Source organism: Nannospalax galili, unplaced genomic scaffold (assembly GCF_000622305.1).
Source record: "Nannospalax galili isolate Female #2095 unplaced genomic scaffold, S.galili_v1.0 scaffold803, whole genome shotgun sequence".
In the NCBI taxonomy this organism is placed as follows: domain Eukaryota; kingdom Metazoa; phylum Chordata; class Mammalia; order Rodentia; family Spalacidae; genus Nannospalax; species Nannospalax galili.
Window position 1 is genome coordinate 1156450 of NW_008349354.1, and position 21335 is coordinate 1177784.

Here is a 21335-nt window from a genome sequence, read left to right on the forward strand (position 1 = left end):
ACAGATTCTAGAGGTATTTGACCACATCTTATTAGAGTCCCCTTCAATTCACCTGTTACCACTCCAAGGGAGGCCTTAAAGGCAACATAGAAAAGCCAGAGAGATTTGTTGGAAGGCAGAGTCATGATTAAAACTTCTACTAGTCAACTATATATATATTTGTATTAAACCTGAAATTCTGAGGGCTGGAGAGATGGCTCAATGGTTAAGAGCACTGACTGCTCCTGCAGAGCACCTGGGTTTGGTTCCCAGCACCCACATGGCAGCTAACAACCATCCTTAACTCCAGTTCCAGGGCATTCACCTTCTTCTGACCTCCCTGGGCATTGCACAACTCAGGTGCACTTACACACATGCAGACAATACACCCATATACATACAATAAAAATAATAAAAAATAAAATATTATTAAAACCCTGAAATTCCTCCAACAGTCCTTCCTTATTATTAGGAAGGTAAAGGAGGGGATCATAGATATCTTGGGAAAATATTCACAGAAGTGTATACTGAATGCTTGTCAAACTTTCTTATGCATCAGGGTCCCCTGGAGGGTCTCACTCCAGAGTCTCTGCTCCAACAAGTCTGAAATGGACCAAAGAATTTACATTTCTGTCAGGTTCCCTGCTGCTGTTGGTGATAGTCCTTGAGAATCACTGCTTGAGCCAAGTCATTAAACTTCTCTGGACCCCACTTTTGTGGTTATGAATGCCTTTTATCTAATATTTCTCGCTATCTTCTAGGTATGTAGTGGGATTGCATAACCTGGAGTCACAGGGCTTAATGGGGTCATGGATTAAGTTCTGGCCAATAAAAGGGGAGCAGAATTACTGTCTATCATTTCTTAGTCAAAGAATGTTATTGTCTATGTAAAACTCTAGGGCTTCACATGGGGCGTGGTGGCAAGCACATTTAATCCCAGCCCTTTGGAGACAGAGGCAGGTAGATCTCTGTGAGATAGAGGTGGTCAGCCTGGTCCACCTAGTGACTTCAGGTTGGCTGGGTCTAGGGGGACCCTGCCAAAAAACAATCTGATCCATCAGCTGGCACCAAGATAACCACAGACATCTGACCCCACCCCCACTTCCAACCTGCAATGGAAATATTACATGAAGAAGAAACAAAGCCATTAGATCTTCACAGAGCCTGTGGGGATGATGGTTTTCCCAGCACAACTTAACCTCCCCTGACTGACCTGTTCACTTTCCCCATTTATGCTCCTTGTCACTGCAGGGCTGACTTACATGTGGTGGCCTTTGCTCTGACAATCTTGGTGGGCCCACGTAAGCATGATGCTGGAGATTTCAAGAGCTTCAGAAATCTCTCCAATTCTTTCTTCTCCTTGGCATCTCTGTAAGGCATCTGAAGCAGCACCTCGTACTCCTGGACTAGGGGTAGAAAAAGAGATTGTCAGGAGTCTCCTGACTGTGAAGGGGAAATCACTAAAGCAGCCATCACTTTTGCTTAGAGCTTCTGGGCTGCCCTGTGCTGCTTGTTACTTCATCCTGCACATCCAGACACTGACTGAAAATGAACATCCGGAGTAAACAGAAGCAACATACACCCCTCATAAAAGTATCTTCTCTCAATTCTGTCTATAGCTCCGTGCTCTGTGTCTTACCCCAGATTCAAGGGGAAACATGTGAGAGAACATTCTAGTCACTCTTCCTCCAGCCTTGGTCTCCTTGAAATATCACCAACATAAAACCCATAGTCTTACCCATTCCAGAGAGCTTTTTCTTATCTTGTAGAATATGTTCTATTCATTACTGGAGTTTGAGTATTTACTTGAAATACAAAAGCAAAACAAGAATCTACCTTAACTTGAATCTACACACTGTCCTCCAGCTTTCTTTTCTTTCTCCAAGAATAGATCTTCATTTTGGGGCTCTGGTGTCTCCCACTTCCTTCACATGCCAAGTCCACTCTTTTTACCCTTGGGCCTTTGCATGTGCTAGCTCTGGAGTCAGACTGACTGGTTTTGAATATTATCTATAGTCCCCCATAAAACTGGGAGTCACCCCAAGAGATGGAGCATGGGGGGAAAGGGTGACCCTGGTCACATTATCAGAGATTAATGGCACTGAATCTGGATCCTGATTGAGTGTTTTTGTGTCTTATAGACCCTAGTTATGTGCCTTAGTTTTACAATCTGCTAATAAAAATATGGCAGGGTTGGTGAGATGGTTCAGTGGTTAAGAGGGCTTGCTATTCTTTCAGAGAGCTTGAGTTCAAGTCCCAGAACCCATGCTATGTGGCGCAAAACTGCCTATAACTCCGGCTCCAGGGGATGACGCCTTCTTTTGGCCTTCAAGGGGCACCTACACACATATACACACACAGGAATAAAAGTAAAATCATATCTTTAAAAATAAAATAAAGACATGGTAGCACATGCCTTTGATCCCAGTACTCAGGAAGTCGAGGCAGGTGGATCACTGTGAGATCGAGCTACATAGCAAGTTCAGACCAGCTTGGGCTAAAGGGAGGTCCTGTTTCAAAAATAAAATAAATTAAATGAAGATGGCCATTGTACATTCAGAGGGTGAGTGTGACAATTCATTTCATATAAAGAGTTCAATACCTTGCACACCATGACAGATCAATAGAGAAATATTTGCTGTATTTTTATTGCAATTGTAATGTCAGGAAAAAAAGTGTTTGTAGTATTCTAAGTTGAAAATTTCATTTCATTTTCCTAAAGAACTGTAGTCTCATGTATCAGGAAGTTCTGTGCTATGGCTGTGTGCTCTTTAAATGTATTTAAATACACTGCACAACTGAAAGACTTTTGTGGACTGGCCCAAGAACATAGTTATGATCTGTATAAATCACAGCTTTCACCAGGAAATACATTAAGTGCTTTAGACATCAGTGTTGGGAATTAAAATCCAGACTAGGACACACACCTAAACAGAAAGCTCTGCCCAATAATTACATTGGTAGGAGGCAGACACAGAAGAAAAAGACCAAGAAGTAGACTTGTCAGGTATGGTACAAGATACTGTGTGTCAATTTGACTAGATTTGGAGTCACCTAGGAGACACATCTCTGGATGTATGTTTGAGGGAACTTCCAGACAGGTTTAACTGAGTAGGGAAGACCCACCCTGAGTGTGGATGGCACCATCCCAGGAGCTGAATAAAGGGAAAAAAGGAGAAAGTGAGCTGAGCACCAGCAACCATCTCTCTCTGTTTTTTGAATGTGGGCACAATGTGACCAGTTGCCTTGGGCTCTAGCCACTGTGATTGGCTACATTTCCTTTTAAACTATGAGCCAAGTTAAATCTTTACTTCTTTTAAAATTTTTATTTATTTATTTTTACGTGTATGAGTGTTTTGCCTGCATGAATGTGTATCCATGCATGCAATGCCTGTGGAGGCCAGATCCCCAGAAACTGGAGTTATGGACAGTTGATAAATGCCATGTGGATGTTGGGAACTGAACCCAGGTCCTCTATAAGAGGAGCCAGTGCTCTTAACTACTGAGCTGCTCTCCTTTCCCTCTTTAAGTTGCTTTAGTAAGCTGTATGACCACAACAGCGGAAAACAATCTACCACGCCTTTATTTAACCCTCAGAAATATGTCACACTTAAGAATTACCAGTATTCTCACTTTACAGACTTGGTGTGTTTTATAACATACCTAAGATCACATGGCCATCAGAGACATTACTCGGGCAGGAACCCTGTTCTCTCAAAACCAAAGGCTACTTCACTAGGCTATAAAAATAAAGCTTTACCTGGATGGATTTGCTTATCCACACTGAATTCTCTTTTTGTTTTGAAGTCATAATTTCTCTGATAAAAAGAAAAGCAGATAGTTATGGTGAGGCTTTGATACTTGCACATCATATGGCCTTGTTGCGTTTCTCAGGTGAATTGAAGTCACGGATTCCATATCCAAGCCAAGAATGATGAGAGGGTGTCAAAGAAAGTCCTTGCTGAGGCTACATTTGATCAAAGACCTGAAGAAGGGGAGGAAGTGATGATCAGGGCAGAAGAGCTTTTCAGTTGGAGGGAGCAGCATGTGTGGAGCTGTAAAGACTGAGTGATGTCAGAGCAGCTTAGTGAGGCAGCAGGAAGAAAGGAGCAAGAGGTGAGGCCAGAGTCCCCCAGTGGCAGGTCATGTAGTTCTGTCAGGCTATTTCAGAGGGCTCTAACTTGAGGGGGGGTAGTGTGTGTGTGTGTGTGTGTGTGTGTGTGTGTGTCCATGTACACATTTGGAGATCAAGGAAGACATTGAATATCTTCCTCTGTCACCTTTCATTTTACCCCCTTATGACAGGGTTTCTCACTGAACTGAAAGGTGACTGTCATTCTGGTTAGGATGCCTGGCAGAGAGGTCTCCACACCTAGCTGTCTCTGCCCCCAATACTTAGGGTTTCAGGCATACCCAGCCACACTCAGCTTTTTAAAGTGCGTGTTGGGGATCCAAGCTCAGATTTGCCATGCTTGCAGAACAAGAGCTCTTACCCACTGAGCTATCTCCCCAGCCCTGATTTTAGCTTTTACCTAAGTGAGATAGCAAGGTTTTGAACAGAAAAAAAAATCACTCTAATTTACTTTATAGAAGCCTCAGTCCAGAATCCATGTTGAGAATGGCCAAGCATGGAAGCAAGCAGAACATTTCTGGAGTTACTGAGATAATGAGAGAGAGAGGGAGAGAGGGAGAGAGAGAGAGAGAGAGAGAGAGAGAGAATAGGCAAAAGTAGCAGCCGTAGAAGCAGTTAGAAGTATTTGACTTCTCAGGACTGGAGAGATGACTCAGTGGTTAAGAGCATTGCTGCTCTTGCAGAGGACCCAGGTTTAGCTCCCAGTACCTACACGACGACCAACAGCCATCTGTAACTTCAATTCCAGGGGAATCCAACACCCTCTTCTAATTTCTGTGGGCACTGCACAACATGACTGCACTTACATGCAGGCAATACACTCATACACATACAATAATAATAAATAATTTTTAAAGTATTTGACTTCTGTATATATTTTAAAAATAAAGGCAAAAAAAGATTATTTAAATATGCAGTGTGACAGGACTTAAGCATAACACCACTTTTTGCCCCCAAAGCAAGTGGTAAGATGATGGTACTACTTGATGAGATAGAAAAAGAGGAATAGGCTTGCTAAGGAAACAGGTCTGGGTTCAGTTTGGGACACACCAAATTGAAGAGCTGTGGGTGCCCAATTAGAGGTAGCAAGTAGGCAGTAGGTATGTGAGTGAGGAGTTTGATGAGAGATCTGGATGGAAATACACATTTGAGGGTCAGTGAGTAGAGCACATTCAAACCATGATCCTAGATGAAAGCATCAAGAAATGTAGGCCAGATCTAGGCGATGGCTCAGTGCTTAAACCGTTTGCCACACAGGCATGAGAATCAGTTGGGATCCCCAGAACCCCTGTAAATGCTGGTCAAATTTGGCAACCTGCCTATAATTCCAGAATAAGAAGATGGAGACCGGGTCTCTAAAGCAAGCTGGCTAGCAAGACAAGCCATGTTGCTGACCTCTGGGATTGATTGAGAGACCCTGCCTCAATGAATTAAGTAGAAAAGCAATCAAGGATGATTTTAGAAATCAACTTTGAACCTCCATATACACACACACCCATACACATGTGTGCCAATACATACACAACAACCATATACACATGCACAACACACACACACACACACACACACACACACGTAAATAGGGGGGAAAAAGAAGCAAAGCAAGCACACTGACCCTTGGGAGGCAGAAGTAGGAGGATCATTGGACGTTTCTAGTTAACCTGGTCTCCATAAGGAGTTCCAGGTCAGGCAGGGCTATGTAGCCAGACCCTGTCTCAAAAGAACAAAAGATAAAGCCAGGTGTGGCATCACATACCTATAAGCTTGGTCCTTAGGAGGTAGAGGCAAGATCAGGAGTTGAAAATCAGCCTCAGCTACCAAGTAAGTTTGAGACCAACCTACATGAGACCATGTACAAAACAAGCAAAATTAAAGGGGAAAAATTGAGTAGAAATGAGAGGCGGTAGGGAGAGAGAGAAAGAGAGAGACAGAGAGACAGAGAGGCAGAGAGACAGGGATTGCTAATGTCAACCCATGTAGTCTTTGCATGCCTAAGAGGCCACAGAAGAGAGTGCATTCAACTAGACAAAGTTATTCAAGACAGTTTAATTTTAACTGCAGTGCCCCATTTGTAACTCAGTCATTTGAGCCCCAACGAGATAAAATAACTTATCCAAGGTCTCACAGTGAACACTGCTAATGTTGAAATAAGGGCTTCTGATGCCAAGTTCACCAACTTATATAGTTTCAGTTGCCTAGAGAGTGATGGATTCTAAATGTACCAGAAGAATGGAGAAGAGAGATGGTTGCAGAGAGACGGGATGTGTCAACTCACCCTCGGGAAGCCGTTGGTGAGCTCAGTGAGAGTGAAGAAGGGGATGAGCCACAGAATTTCAGCCCTCATTTCTGGAAGCTCCTTTTCTCCTCTTTGGAGTGAACACAGACAGGTGTCTAGTCACTAGGTAAGGCTGTGTGCAAAAAGAGGTATTGTAGGCTTTGGTGATTTGAATGAGAAATGTTTCCCATAGGCTCAGGTATTTGAACACTTGGTCCCCAGTTGGCACTTTGGGGGTGAGGGTGGGGGTCATGGAATCATTAGAAAGTGTAGCCTTGCTGGCGGAAGTGTGTCATTGGGTGGGCTGGACTTTGAGAGTTCATAGCCTCGCCTAACCCCACGGCTAATTCACTCTCTCTGTGTTTACAGTTAAAGATGTGTATGCTCAGCCTTTGGCCCCTTTGGCTTGCTGCCGGACCTTGCCCACCATTATGGATTCCCCCTCCAGAACCCTAAGCCACAGTGGCAGAAAAGTAACTAATACACAGGCAAAAAAGGAGGCCTGTAGAGAAGGTGAAGACCACTGAGCTGACCTGCACCCCTGGGTGCTTCCTTACGTTCCTGTTTTACATAGCCTGGTAAATTTCCATCATTGCAAACTCACCAGAGACTACTCTAGCCTTCTCTTCGAGGTGATCAAATTAGACTAAACGCAGACACTTTAAAAATCCTAGCTAGGTCAACTTTGTATCCAGGTACACTTAGCATCAGCCCCCTGTCTTTTACTGAGTTTTTCTTTTTGTCTCAGGAAGTACACACATCAAAATAACCAAGGACTCTAAAATCCATAAACATAAGGATAGATTTTTGAATGTTTAATGTAAAGATAGGGGCTGGAGAGATGGCTCAGAGGTTAGGAGCACTGACTACTCTTCCAGAGGACCTGGGTTTGGTTCCCAACACCCACATCTGTAATTCCAGTTCCAAGGGAATCTGATGCCCTCTTCTGACCTCCACAGGCATTCCACAACATGGGTGCACTTACATACATGCAGGTGATATACTCATACACATAAAATAAATAAAATAATAATAAAATTTAAATATAACAATAATAATAAACCAATCTAGAAATGTTCCTATTCTTTAGCTGAAGTAGTTAACAGCAAATTGTTATCAAGTTTCTGTTTATCTCAAATAATTTGGACAAAATTCAGCGCATAGGCATGGTTGCAGAACGAATCCTTGATATAACCCAGGTTATTTGGTGCCAAGGAAAAATTCATGCTGAATTAGAACTGTTCTGCCTAATATTTAGCTACCAGCCAGTGGTGGAGGGGGAGGGGGTTCTAAATTTTGAATTTTAAGTAAAATTAATTTGAAAATTCATTTTCTCAGATTAAGTCTTTACTTCATGATAAACACTTGCCAAGCATGCAGGAGACTGAGTCCCATAGTTGGCAACACACACACACACACACACACACACACACAAAGTTTCTCAGTTGCACTAAACACAACTTCTTTTTCTTTTGTCTCTCTAATTTTTGAGAAAGGATGTCATGTAGCCCAGGTTGCCCTCAAACTCACATTGTAGCTGAGGATGACTTTAAACTTTGGATCCTCCTAACGTCTCCTTCTGAGGTTTAGGATTAGCATGTGCTATTATGTATGTGGTTCTGTGGATCAAACCTAGTGCTTTATACATGCTAAGTATGTATCTACCAACTGGCCTATAACCTCAGCCACTAGACACATTTCTAGGGCTCAAAAGTCACAGGTGGCTAGAGGCTACCTATTGGGTGGCATATCACAGAATATTTTCATCATGGTTAAAAGTTTTACTGGACAACGTCAATAGAACTTGAGGGACTGAGTCCCAGGACCTCTTAATGTTTTTTTAATAGTTCTACAAGAAACAATTTAAAAATAAATGTGATTCTCAACTCAAAAATCCACCACTGAAATAAATGCCTTTGGTTGGTGTGAGTTGGGCTTTCCTTACATGCCTTACCTTGCTTTCTGGGTGAACTTTAAGCTTCATGTGAACACTACCATGCCCGCCAGCTGCTGCATCCAGCTTTCTGATCCAAAGAGAAAAGTGTTAGGGACAGGAAGGACTACTCCAGACATGACCTACTTTCTACAGCCCTTCGGGGAAGCATGGGACACACATAGCATCTGTATTTTCCTTCCCTTTGAGTGAATGTTCTTCTCATGTCGCACCTTAATGCTTTCCAGAGACTCCTTCTCAATCTTTGGCTTTACCTGTCTTCAGGAAGTAGGTCTGTTTCAAATGCTTTTCTAGGTCTTGTTTACCAGAGATTCTCTACTCTAGGGCTTACTGTCTATAACCTGTGCTTCCTGCTTCCCTAAAATAATGGGCATTTGTCTATGGAGAACGCTTCAAATTTTTTTTGATAGGTCTCATGAAAAGAAATATGTTATAACCTAAACACATGCATGCATACACACACACACACACACACACACACACACACACACAATTGTTCTGCGTCTGTATTGGGGATTGGTCCCAGAATCCCTGAAAATATCAAAACATACCTTATATAGAATGGTGTACAATCTGCCTGTAACCCAGACACATGTGCCCATAGACTCCAAACTATCTCTAGATTACTCGAATACCCAGTATAATACAAGTGCTATGAAAATAGTTGTTACACTGTATTGTTAAGGGAATAATGACAGGAAAAGGTCTGTATGTATTCAATACAGAGAAATATTTTCCAAGCATATTGATTGAATTCATGGATGCAGAATCCATGGATACAGAGAACTGACTATATCTTGTGTGTAAACACACAGACACACCCACAGACAGACAGACAACACACACACACACATGCACACACGCAGGCACACACTAAACTATTTTGTGATGTACTGTGGGTTCTTTCTTTCACTTTCTGTCTTTTGTTTGTTTGTTGAGACAATCTCATGTATCACAGGCTACCCTTAGCCTTGAGCTTACTGTGTAGCCAAGGCTGGTCTTGAACTCCTGCCTCTACTTCTGAATTGCTGAGATTACAGGCATGCAGACCATGCCAACTTACGTTGGATATTTTCTATTTGTTTTATTTTCTATCAATTTTGTTGATCAGTTGTCAAGCATGACTAAATTAATACTATAATGTCCTCATGAAATACAGCCATATAGTTGAGGGATGTTGGGCTCTCTCTAACTCCTTTCTCATTTTTTTCTCCACTTCCAAGAAGACCCTTCTAAATTTGAATTCCTGGGTGCTGTTCAGCCCATGTCTTGCAACCCAGGAATAAGGGCATATATGTCATATGTTCTCTCTCTCTCTCTCTCCCCCCCCCGTGTGTGTGTGTGTGTGTGTGTGTGTGTGTGTGTGTGTGCATGAGCCTGTGCATGATATAACCTGTTACCAAATAAAAGGCTTGTTCTTCACAGGATTCCCTACAACTCACCACTCTCCCTTTCAAAACTCTTCCCCCATGTGTATTCCATGCCTGAGGCTGCCGACCCAGCTCACGAAGCCTGGTGACACTTCTGGGCATTGCAAGGAAGCCTTCTCTCTTAGCCCTTTATTATCCTTATTCTCCTTCCTCCCACTCTAGAGATGTACTCTGAGTGTACACTTGGAATGTTCTAGAAATAGTCATCTGTAACATATAGTCAGGGGTTTGTGTCACTCATGACATAGATGTACCAAAAAGAAAGAAGGGAAGAAGCAGAGGAGAAACAGACAGGGAAAAAGAAAAGGCGTGTGGGCACTCATTAGAAAACACAGGAATTTCAACCTTGCCCTAAACCTCTTACATCTTGAAGAGGGCCAGCCAGCTATGGATATTAGTAAAGGTGAATAAGCAATATGCATGTCCCGGAGGATGTACTTACATACTGCTCTTGGAAAGAAAAGATCTATGCACTTAGCCTGGCTCTGTGATAAACATTCTTTAGAGTTTGGTACTGGTGTTAGTTACTTTTCTCATTGCTGAGATAAAATATCTGACAAAAGTGACTTAATGAAGGAAAGACTATTCTGGTCCATAGCTGCAGAATGCAGTTCGCCACGGCAGGGAAGGCATAGCACCAGGAACTTCAGGGAGCTGGTCATGTTACATCCACAGGCAGGGTACAGAGAGAGACAAGTGTGGATGCTCAGTTCACTCTCCTTTTTATTTAGTCCAGGGCACCAATCCATAGAACAGCGTCACCCACATTCCCACTTCAATTAATTTAATCTAGAAACTCCCTCAGAGGAATGCCCAGAGTTTTGTCTTCTAGGCGATTCTAGATCCTACCAAATTGGCATCAATATTAATTATCACAGTCTCAAAACCTGAACTAATCATTTCCCCTCTCTGGTTCCTCACTGTGTGCAGTTAGTTCCCTTTGGAACTGGCTGGGCTATATGATTCAGCAAATAAAAACATAACATGCCAAGGAAACTCTGAGATTCAAACAGGTAATGAATAATACTTTAGGATACATTTGCTCTATGTGGAATTTGGAATATTATCCATTGTCAGAAAATATGAGTTTATCTGAAATTCAGCTTCAGCTGGGCATCTCGCATTGGACAACTAGTCAAAAGTGGAGAAATGGCATCTCCTAGCACACAGATCAAAGCAGGCTGTGTCACTAGACTGCCTTTGTTCCAGCACTGACGTTTATCAACTGCATGCCTTTTGGCATTTAGAGGCTTTCTATATCTCTATTTATTCACCTCTTAGATTGGGAAATTAATATCTAATACACAGATTCTTAGGAGGGTCAAATGGGTTATTACAAATAAGTGCTCCAAACACTAACTGTTGGTACTTATTTATATTAACATTATCATTATTATTTCTACCTTACCACCAGTTTGTATAGTTATTAATATTTGTTGGATTGTGTAAGAATTTCACTTGAATTCTGATCCCAATTCAACTTGTCAGAAATGATGCTACTGACTTCAGAGCTAGGATCATGGAGACGGAGGGATCTGAGCCTTAGGTAATATGAATGTGTTTTTCTAGGAACTGAATGACTGCCCTCAGAGGAAGACCCCAGCCACAACAATCCAGAGACACTCCGTGTACACGGCAGTCAGACATCCTGCTTGACTTGGCTGTATTAGTCATAAACTCCATAGTATTTTCATCACTTCCTTCCATACTGGAAGGGTCCTGATAATTACAAAAATGCTCAGAGCTCACAAACAAGTTGCCCTTGTTTCCAGAGCACGGGTGTTTACATCACACTTCGCTCTGCCAGCAGCTGACGCCTGACCGACAGCTGTGTTGGCACTACCTTCTGTGGAAAGGTTTGCCATGGTAGAGACCCTCCCTTGACACTTCCTTGAATTCATTCAAGTGGATTCATTTCTGATAATCTCTGTCCTTCAGTGAACCACACACAATCATTAGAATTTGCTGTTATGCCTCTGGAGACAGCAATCCATTGTCTTCCTAGTCTTTCGGTTTTATATTTGTGGACTCCAAATATTATTTATTTATGTCAACAGCTGTCTCCTTATCCACATGGTGCTGGTTTGGAACTGCTCACACAGACTCAGGCTAGCATTTTTCGCAACAATTTAATCTTAGGTACAGTTGAACTCTAGGCTGCCTTTCAGCCTCCGATATTTATAGAATGATATTTCTTCCTCTATAAATAGAAGAATTCCCTGAAGAATGATCTCACTCCTCTCTGTCTTAAAGGCACACACCCAACTGTATACATACATCACCCATAGGAATACATATGCATAGACTGAGCAAAGTTAGAGAAATCATGGCTTACATCAGGATCAGGCAGAGGACTTGTACAATCTTGACTTTATTTTACAGGTTTTTTTACAGCTGAAAAAAAGAGGTGAGAAAATGGGGAAGGTAACTAACTCCACATTTGGAAGAATGTTTGGTGATTTGATCAATGTTTTTTAGTGTAGTTATTTAAAATCTCTGTTGGTGGAGGCTAGAAAGGTGAATCAGCAGTTAAGAGCATGTACTGCTCTTCCAGAGATCCAGAGTTCAGTTGTCAGCACCCACATCCTCATTGATAGACTTTAAAAATAAGCCTTTAAAAAAAAGGAGAAAGGGATGAAGGAAAAAAGGAACAGAGGGAGAAAGAGAAAGAGAGAGAAAGGAAGGAAGGAGGGAGGGAGGGAGGAAGGAAGGAGGAAGGGAGGAAGGAGGAAGGAAGGGAGGAAGGAGAAAGGAAGGAAGGGAGGAAGGAAGGAGGAAGGAAGGGAGGAGGAAGGAAGGGAGGGAGGAAGGAGGACGGAAGGAAGGAGGAAGGAAGGGCATAGTGAGTTCCAGCTAGAGCTATAGGGAGAGCCTGTCTCAAAAATGACAAAAAAAAAAAAAGGAAGGAAGGAGGGAGGAAGGGAAGGAGGGAGGGGGGGAGGGAGGGAGGAAGGAAGGGGGAAGGAAGGAAGTAAGGAAGGGAGGGAGGGAGGGAGCAAGGAAGGAGGAAGGAAGGAAGGGAGGAAGGAAGGGAGGAGGAAGGAAGGAAGGAAGGAAGGAGGAAGGAAGGGGAAGGGAGGAAGGAAGGAAGAAGGAAGGGAGGGAGGGAGGAAGGAAGGAAGGAGGAAGGAAGGAAGGGAGGAAGGAAGGGAGGAAGGAAGGGAGGAGGAAGGAAGGAAGGAAGGAAGGAGGAAGGAAGGGGAAGGGAGGAAGGAAGGAAGAAGGAAGGGAGGGAGGGAGGAAGGAAGGAAGGAGGAAGGAAGGAAGGGAGGAAGGAAGGGAGGAAGGAAGGGAGGAGGAAGGAAGGAAGGAAGGAAGGAGGAAGGAAGGGGAAGGGAGGAAGGAAGGAAGAAGGAAGGGAGGGAGGGAGGAAGGAAGGAAGGAGGAAGGAAGGAAGGGAGGAAGGAAGGGAGGAAGGAAGGGAGGAGGAAGGAAGGAAGGAAGGAAGGAGGAAGGAAGGGGAAGGGAGGAAGGAAGGAAGAAGGAAGGGAGGGAGGGAGGAAGGAAGGAAGGAGGAAGGAAGGAAGGGAGGAAGGAAGGGAGGAAGGAAGGGAGGAGGAAGGAAGGAAGGAAGGAGGGAGGAAGGAAGGGGGAGGGAGGAAGGAAGGAAGGAGGAAGGAAGGAAGGGAGGAAGGAAGGGAGGAGGAAGGAAGGAAGGAAGGAGGAAGGACGGGGAAGGGAGGAAGGAAGGAAGAAGGAAGGAAGGAAGGGAGGAAGGAGGAAGGACGGGGAAGGGAGGAAGGAAGGAAGAAGGAAGGGAGGGAGGGAGGAAGGAAGGAAGGAGGAAGGAAGGAAGGGAGGAGGAAGGAAGGAAGGAAGGAAGGAGGAAGGAAGGGGAAGGGAGGAAGGAAGGAAGAAGGAAGGAAGGGAGGAACGAGGAAGGAAGGAAGGAGGAAGGAAGGAAGGAAGGAAGGGAGGGAGGGAGGAGGGAAGGAGGAAGGAAGGAAGGGGGGAGGAAGGAGGGAGGAAGGGAGGAAGGAAGGAAGAAGGAAGGAAGGAAGGGAGGAAGGAGGAAGGAAGGAGGAAGGAAGGAAGGAAGGAACGAAGGAAGGAAGGGAGGGAGGAAGGAAGGAGGAAGGAAGGAAGGAAGGAAGGAAGGGAGGGAGGAAGGAGGGAGGAAGGAAGGAGGGAAGGAGGGAGGAGGAAGGAAGGAAGGAGGGAGGGAAGAAGAAAGGAAGGAAGGAGGAAGGAGGAAGGAAGGAAGGAGGAAAGGAGGGAGGAAGGAGGAAGGAGGAAGGAAGGAAGGAAGGAAGGAAGGAAGGAAGGAGGGAGGAAGGAAGGAGGGAAGGAGGGAGGAAGGGAGGAAGGAAGGAGGGAAGGAGGGAGGAAGGAAGGAAATCCCAGACATAATATTGATTGCATACATTCTTTTTTCCTAAGGTTTTCCTCAGTAAGCATGAAACCTAATGTCAAATCAGGTAAAATCACTAGTATCCAGGCAGAGAGCACTGTGTATCTGAGGAAAGAGGAGAGAATGTTCTGTAATAAAAGTTTCTTTCTGCACTAACCCAGGGACTCCACATACAATACATTGAACTCTGAGGGTGATCAAGAATTTTAAGGACTCTGATCTCTGGTCTCCACACACAAACAGATGTGCACTCGTACCCACATATACACACAAAACATATGTGCATCCCACACTATGTTAAAATAAAAAATAAATAGATGATAAAGGAATGAAAGGAAAGGAAGGAAAGGTAGAAGAGCGGACCGAGAAAGGAAGGGAGGGAAAAAGAAGGGAGGGAGGAAGGAGGAAGGAAGGGAGGGAGGGAGGAAGGAAGGAAGGAAGGAAGGAAGGAAGGAAGGAAGGGAGGGAGGGAAGAAGGAAGGAAGGAAGGGAGGAAGGGGGTCTCTGTTCAGTTTTTCTGCTGTGTATGCCAGGCTTGGATTCTAGGCCAAGACTTCATACCTGCACTGCAAGCATTTTTACCCATTGATTCATCTTCCCAGTTATACTTATTCGTATCTCTCCTCTCTGAGTGCTGTTCAGGTAAGTTTTCATTTTATTTAAGCAAAACATTTATTTAAGTAAAACAACCCAGGAGGAAGCTCAGGTCGTCTGGGTTTTACCTCCTGTCGGAGAGGAATGCTGCATCAGGTAGATAGGAAGTAGGATCAAGCTGGGGATTCCCAGAAGGCTGGGTCCCTGTTACTAAGCCTAAGGCTTGGCTGGAAGAAAGGCTTTGCACCTTGTTCACAATGCCATTAGTCACCCCATAAGGTTTTGGGGTGACTCCTGTTCTACCAAACCACAAGTGGCCAGAGAAAATCTTCAGTTACATGAGGTTGATGTAGCGCCAACCCGTGAGGCTTTCAGTCGGGTCCCTTACAACAGAACTGAACTGGATTTGTTTTCTGCAGGACATAAACCTTAGTAGGATGCCAGCAGACACACTGGGTGGTGTGCTAAGAGCAACAAATTATTCTAAATGATGCTCCCCTAAGACACAAAGCACAATATGAGTAGCTAGAGAAGTAGAGTTCTGGGGCTGGAGAGACAGCTCAGAGGTTAAGAACACTGTTCTTGCAGAAGAACTGGGTTTGAATCCCAGCACCCACATGGCAGCTAACAATCATCTGTAACTCCAGTTCTAGGGAATCTGATGCCCTCTTCTGATGTCCATGGGCATTGCAGGACATGAATGCACTTACATACATGCAGGCAATAGTATTCATACACACAAAATTAAAAATAGAATAAATAAAAAAATTTTAAAAAAAAGAAAAGCAAGCCGGGCATGGTGGCACACGCCTGTAATCCCAGCACTTGGGAGGCAGAGCAGGTGGATCTCTGTGAGTTCAAAGCCAGTCTGATCTATATCATGAGTTCCAGGACAGCTGGGGCTACAGGGAGACCCTGTCTCAAAAAGACAAAAAAAAAAAAAGGAAAAAAAAGAAATAAAGAAAAGCAGAGTCCTCATTGCGAAGGATTGAAAATACCAGCAACAGGACAAATGATCCTGAGCTGAAGTTCTAATGAGTGGCAGAGGACATACAGACTTGAACAGGCCTATCTCGGTTTTGTGATAGAAAGGATCCATTCTAACAGGAAAGCAGTCCAAGGAAGCAGTCTAGGAGGCTGTGCACCAGCCTCTGCAGGTGCATCCATTCCTTGACTCATAGGATAGTATACAGCATAGGACTTCTGGACACGGAGACTCAACAGCCCTCCAAGTCTTTGCAAAAGTGGGTTTCACTGTGGCTTCTGGGCTTTCTTCTTTTTGGTGTGTGTTGTATGTGTGCATGTGCACATGTGTTTTGCAGATGTGTGTCCTGTGTGTGCATGTGTGGATGCCAGAGGTCAACTTTGGGTGTCTTCCTTTATTGCTCTTCACCCTGATTTTGTCACAGATTCACTGAACTGGGAGCCCATCAGTTGACTAGCAAGTTCCAAGTTCCCCCTGTCTCCACTCCTCTAGGGCTGGGGTTACAGGCATGCATTGATTTGTCTGGTTTTTTTATATGGCTGCTTGGGGATCAGAACTCAGGTTCTTATGCTTGCCCAGCAAGCACTTTACCCATGGAGCCATCTTCCTAGTCTCTTGGAGTCTTCCTTCCTTCCTTCCTTCCTTCTTTCCTTCCTCAATCAATAAGATAGAAGACCGGAAGGTAAAGACCGACACCTGAGGTTGTCCTCTGACCTCCTCCTGTGCTATGGCATGTGCCCCCCGCACTCACACACAGCACACACAAATATACACAGAAACACAATGTGAACATGTGGACACACACTCATACACACACACACACACATTGCATAACTCTAATTTACAAAATGCTCCTGTACATACTGATTTGATAATTTTTGTAACCTTGTAAATTAAGAATTGTTTCCAGAGCTCTGGGGAGATGAGTCAATGGTTAAGAACACTTGCTTTTTTATAGAGGACCCAGGTTCAATTCCCACCATCCATCCATATGACAGCTAACAACCATCCATAACTCCAGTTCCAGGGAATCTGACACCCTCTTCTGGTCTTTGCAGGGCATTGCACACATGGTGCATTATATACATACAGCCAAAACCCTCATACACATAAAATAAAAAATAATACATAAAGAAATCATTTCCATTTCATTCATGAAAAATGAACAGGGTAGATCTGAAATCTATGTAAAACATTTTAATCAAAGATTTCTCCAATTTTTCTTTCTCCCCAGATCTAGTATTTTCTTTGGACTGTGAGCTAGGCAGTTTTTATTTCTTGAGGTGAGATTTTAATGACTCATGATTAAAATTCTCTGAGTTCTTTTGTTCAAAACTAAAAGGAAAGGAAGCACATTTGTTTCAAAGTCATCTTCCTAACAGACTTGAATATCCTAAGTGTGAGAGGAGATGACAGAACTCACCACAGCTGTTGGGAAAAGCCTGAAAAGAGGACTCTGTGAGGTCTTCATAGTGGACAGTCAGATTAAAGGTGTTCTAACCTCTTCTTGAATGAGCTATTCTTTCATTTACTATTTATTTACTTATTTATTTATGGACTGCCAACTCACAATCTTCCTGCCTCTGCCTCTAAGTCTGGGGATTACAAGTGTGTGCCACTAAGCCCAACACAGTGGGTTTGAGTATCTATTTAAAATAAGAGTAAAATGAGGCTGGAGAGATGGCTCAGTGGTTAAGAGCACTGGCTGCTCTTACAGAAGACCTGCATTCAGTTCCCAGGCTGCTCTTACAGAAGACCTGGATTCAGTTCCTAACAACCATTCCTAGCTCCAGTTCCAGGAGATCCAATGCCCTCTTCTAGCCTCCACAGGCACTGCACACATGTGGTGTACTTATGTAGATGTGGGTAAAACACTCATAAAGATAAAATTAAAATTAAAATTAAATTTTAAAATGTGAAAAAGTAGGGACAACAGAACTCAGGTTACAATGGCAAGCAGATGTATATGAGATTGAAGCCAGCCTGGTCTACATGGTGAATTCCAGGCCTGCAGGAGCTACAGGGAGACCCTGTCCCCCCAAAAAAGGGGGAGAATAAAGGTGATTTCTCAGTCTATGCTAAAATCCACCAACTCTTTGGTACATAAAAATAGTATTTTCATCACAGTTCTCTGAAGAAAAAGCAAGGTTTTCAATCACATCCCCCAAAACGATCCTTCTAGAAGCAGAAATAGTTCCTTGGTATCCCTGCAATCCTGGCACACTACCCACACTCAGAAGCCACAAAGGCTCCACACTGTGCACAGAATCAAGAGTAACTCCTTCCTTTGCTTTGGACTCCCACTGTCTGCCTCAAGCACTCTTTCTATACAACATCCGCTCCTGGATCCATTCCCAGGTCACCCAGGATTTTTCCAGATTAGGCAAAAGGCACTGGTTCAAAAGGTTAATATATTTTGAACTCTGATGGAAGTGACCAAATAGCACTCTAGATCGGGACCCACTTACACACCTTGATAAGGTACAGAGATGCTAATTTCAGTATATTGACTCTTGTGTTTCTCCTGTTTTCTTCTAATACTTCTATTATTATTATTTTGATATATTGTCATCTTTTTTTTTCCTTTGGTCTTTTTGCAACAAGGTCTCCCTGTAGCTTCAGCTGGCCTGGAACTCACTATATAGAACAGGCTGGTCTTGATCTCACAGAGCACCACCTGCCTCCAAAGTGCTGGAATTCTCCAGGCAATACATTAGAATTTTTGGCCATGGGGTTACTGTAGGTTTTCATTTGAAATTAAGATCTATTTTCATTTCCTCAAAAATGAAAAGCCACCAACATCTTTTCAATGTAAACATACTGACAAGCAACATTTTTTTTTTTAGACAGGTTCTTCCTGTAGCCCAAATTAGCCTATAACTCATTACATAAACCAGGCTGACCTTGATCTCACAGAGATCTACCTGCCTGTACCTCCCAAGTGCTGGGACCAAAGGTGTGCACCACTACACCTGGGCTTTGGGGGAAGGCAAGCAACATTTTCATTTTGCTGGTTTAATTTCCATGACTTTAATTATTAGTACGATTAAGTATTTTTCAGGTTGTTTATTGGCCACTTACAGTTTTTCCACTTAGGTCACTATTTTAAGCTTCTTTACTGGAATGCTCACCTTTTACTTCAGCTGCCTCTTTGTAACTGCTCATGTAGCACAGGAACTAAATCTTGGTCACTTACATTTGGAATATTGGCTCAAGGTTTTTGATTCATCTTTTAAGATCTTTGTGCTATTGGATTGTGTGTGAAAGTTTAAAATATACACAAAATCACATTTTTCAGTCTTTCCCATTGTGGATTTTGAACTTGGGGTTTTGTTAAGAATTTTTTCTAGAAAAAAGATTGTAAAAAAAAAAGAAAGAAAAGAAAAAGATTGTAAGGGGCTATAGGTTAAGAGCACTGGCTGCTCTTGCAGAGGACCCAGGTTCAAGTCCTAGCACCCACATGACAGCTAACAACCGTCCATAACTCCAGTCCCAGGGAATCTGATGCCTTCTTCTGACCTCCGGGGGCATTGCACGACATGGGTGCACTTACACACATGCAGGAAATAGACTCATATACATAAAAATAATAAAATATTTTTTAAAAAGAAAAAGAGTGTAAAAAACTTTTCCTATGTTTTGTCTAGTAATTTTTATTATTATTATTTAATGCATTGGACTCTTTAGTCCTGGAGTTATTTTGGGTTTTTATGTAAAACTAAGATTTATTTTCACTTGAAGCAACACCTGCAAGTTGTCTTCCGGCCTCCACATGCATGGCGTGGTACTCATGCACACTCATGTAGACACTTGCAAATGTTCATACTCATACACACACATACACACACAAATATAAATAAATATTTTTTAAAATCAAACACTGGGTCTGGAGAGATGGCTCAGTAGTTAAAAGCACTGGAGTTCAATTCCCAGCACCCACATCTGGCAGCTCACAACTCCAGCTCCAGGGGCTCTGATACCCTATTCTGGCCTCCTCAGGTACCAGCACTCATGTGCACATACTCCCACACAGACACATACAAGTACACATACAAGTACACAGAAAACCTAACCTTAATTTCATCTGCAAAACTCCTTTTCTCATGTAACATCACATATTCGCAAATTCCAGCAGACATCTTTAGGGAGTCACTCTACCTATCAGGGCTACTTACCACAGGAAATCAGGCATGTTGCTTTACCAACCAAACCTATTTTTTTTTCCTCTACGAAATCATCACAGATGATTAACTGATAAGTCCAATGACATCAAAGAGTTGGTGTAAGGATTAAATAATATAGCTGCGTTTAGTTGGGTGTTTACTTGCATACCAGGAACTCTGGCACCGGATGGATACACATATGTTTAGAGTCCAGAAAGATACAAGAAATAGCATCTCTAGTAGCACTGCTCAGACAGGTACTGTTTGCTAGTAGCTCACTAAGTACCTAAGTTGAAACATTTATATCACCTTGACAAAGTAACTTTACGTATGTTAAATCTAATCATTTTTAAATGAGGCACTTTGGCTCACAGAGTTCATCAGAAATATCTATAAACCAGATGGTGGTTAACGCAGAAACTCCCAACTGGTCAAAAGGCAGATCGTAAGCTCCTGGGGAATGTTCAGTCACAAGTGGGACACCTATATCACCTCCTCCACGAAAGCTCGGGGCACCTTCTCAGAAGAGAGTGCACCAAAGATGGTAAGAGCCAGAAGTCAGAGAGAACCAGAAGGAGCACTGTCTTCTGGATGTGACAGATCCACTACACTCATGAACTTACCAGTGACTGTAGTTACCTGCACAAGGCTTTCAAAAGATCAAGTCAGTTGACATTACAGCATGCGGTAGGGAGCTCATGAGCCTCACCGCTAGTTAATGATCTACTGAGAGTTGATGGCTTCTGGAGAAGGGGAATCTGTTTTCATTAAGGGTGTGACCCTAGCAGGTCAACCACACTGTAGTGGATGGTCCCACACCCATGAGTTTGGGCAAGGCAAACTGGAATCAGTAGTAGACTATAAAAAATAAAAAAGAAGGCAAGAAATTCAGAGGAGTTAAGGAGAGCAGTGGGGATGAATGTGATAAGATACATCGTATGCATGTATGAAACTCTCAGAAGATAAAAATATATTTGTAAAACTGGGTCAAAAAAGATTTATTTTCACTCCTCCAAAAATGAATAGCTAGTTATGCAAACTTCATTTCTTAACTAAACTTCTCCTTATCAAAACCACTTTAATAATTCCTTACTATTTTCAAATTTCACCTTTTCATACAATAAAACTCTGACAATTATTTTAATTTTACTGCTTGCTATCTATGCTGCTTCTTTTCCTAATTATTTATTTAATTAATATCTTGGTCATCAACATACAAGAGTATTATATTTCTAAGAAATATATCAGTATCTTATAAAAAAATAACTTAGCTGAGCATGGTGGATCATGCCTATATTTCTAGCACTTGGGAGGATATGGTAAAAGGATTGCTGCAAGTTGGAGGTTAACCTGGTCTGCATAGTGAGATTGTGCCTTAACACAGAAAGGGAGAGAGAAGAAGAAGAAAAAAAATAGGAAGGAGAGGGAAGGAGGGGGATGGGAAAGAGAGGAAGGGAGAGGAGGAGGGGGGG

At 42.9% G+C, this 21335-nt stretch overlaps 1 protein-coding gene across 1 annotated transcript in view; it reads right to left on the reverse strand.

Moving 5' to 3' along the window:
- Adgrf1 (adhesion G protein-coupled receptor F1) overlaps positions 1–21335 on the reverse strand; it is a 61791-nt gene that overhangs the window by 37413 nt on the left and 3043 nt on the right. Inside the window, exons 2-5 of the mRNA XM_017801571.1 lie at positions 8341–8410; positions 6387–6519; positions 3740–3797; positions 1242–1385 (exon numbers count right to left, since the gene is read on the reverse strand). Of these exons, the coding sequence (XP_017657060.1) occupies positions 1242–1385; positions 3740–3797; positions 6387–6455 (271 nt within the window). The 5' untranslated portion in view covers positions 6456–6519; positions 8341–8410. The remainder of the gene's footprint in view (positions 1–1241; positions 1386–3739; positions 3798–6386; positions 6520–8340; positions 8411–21335) is intronic.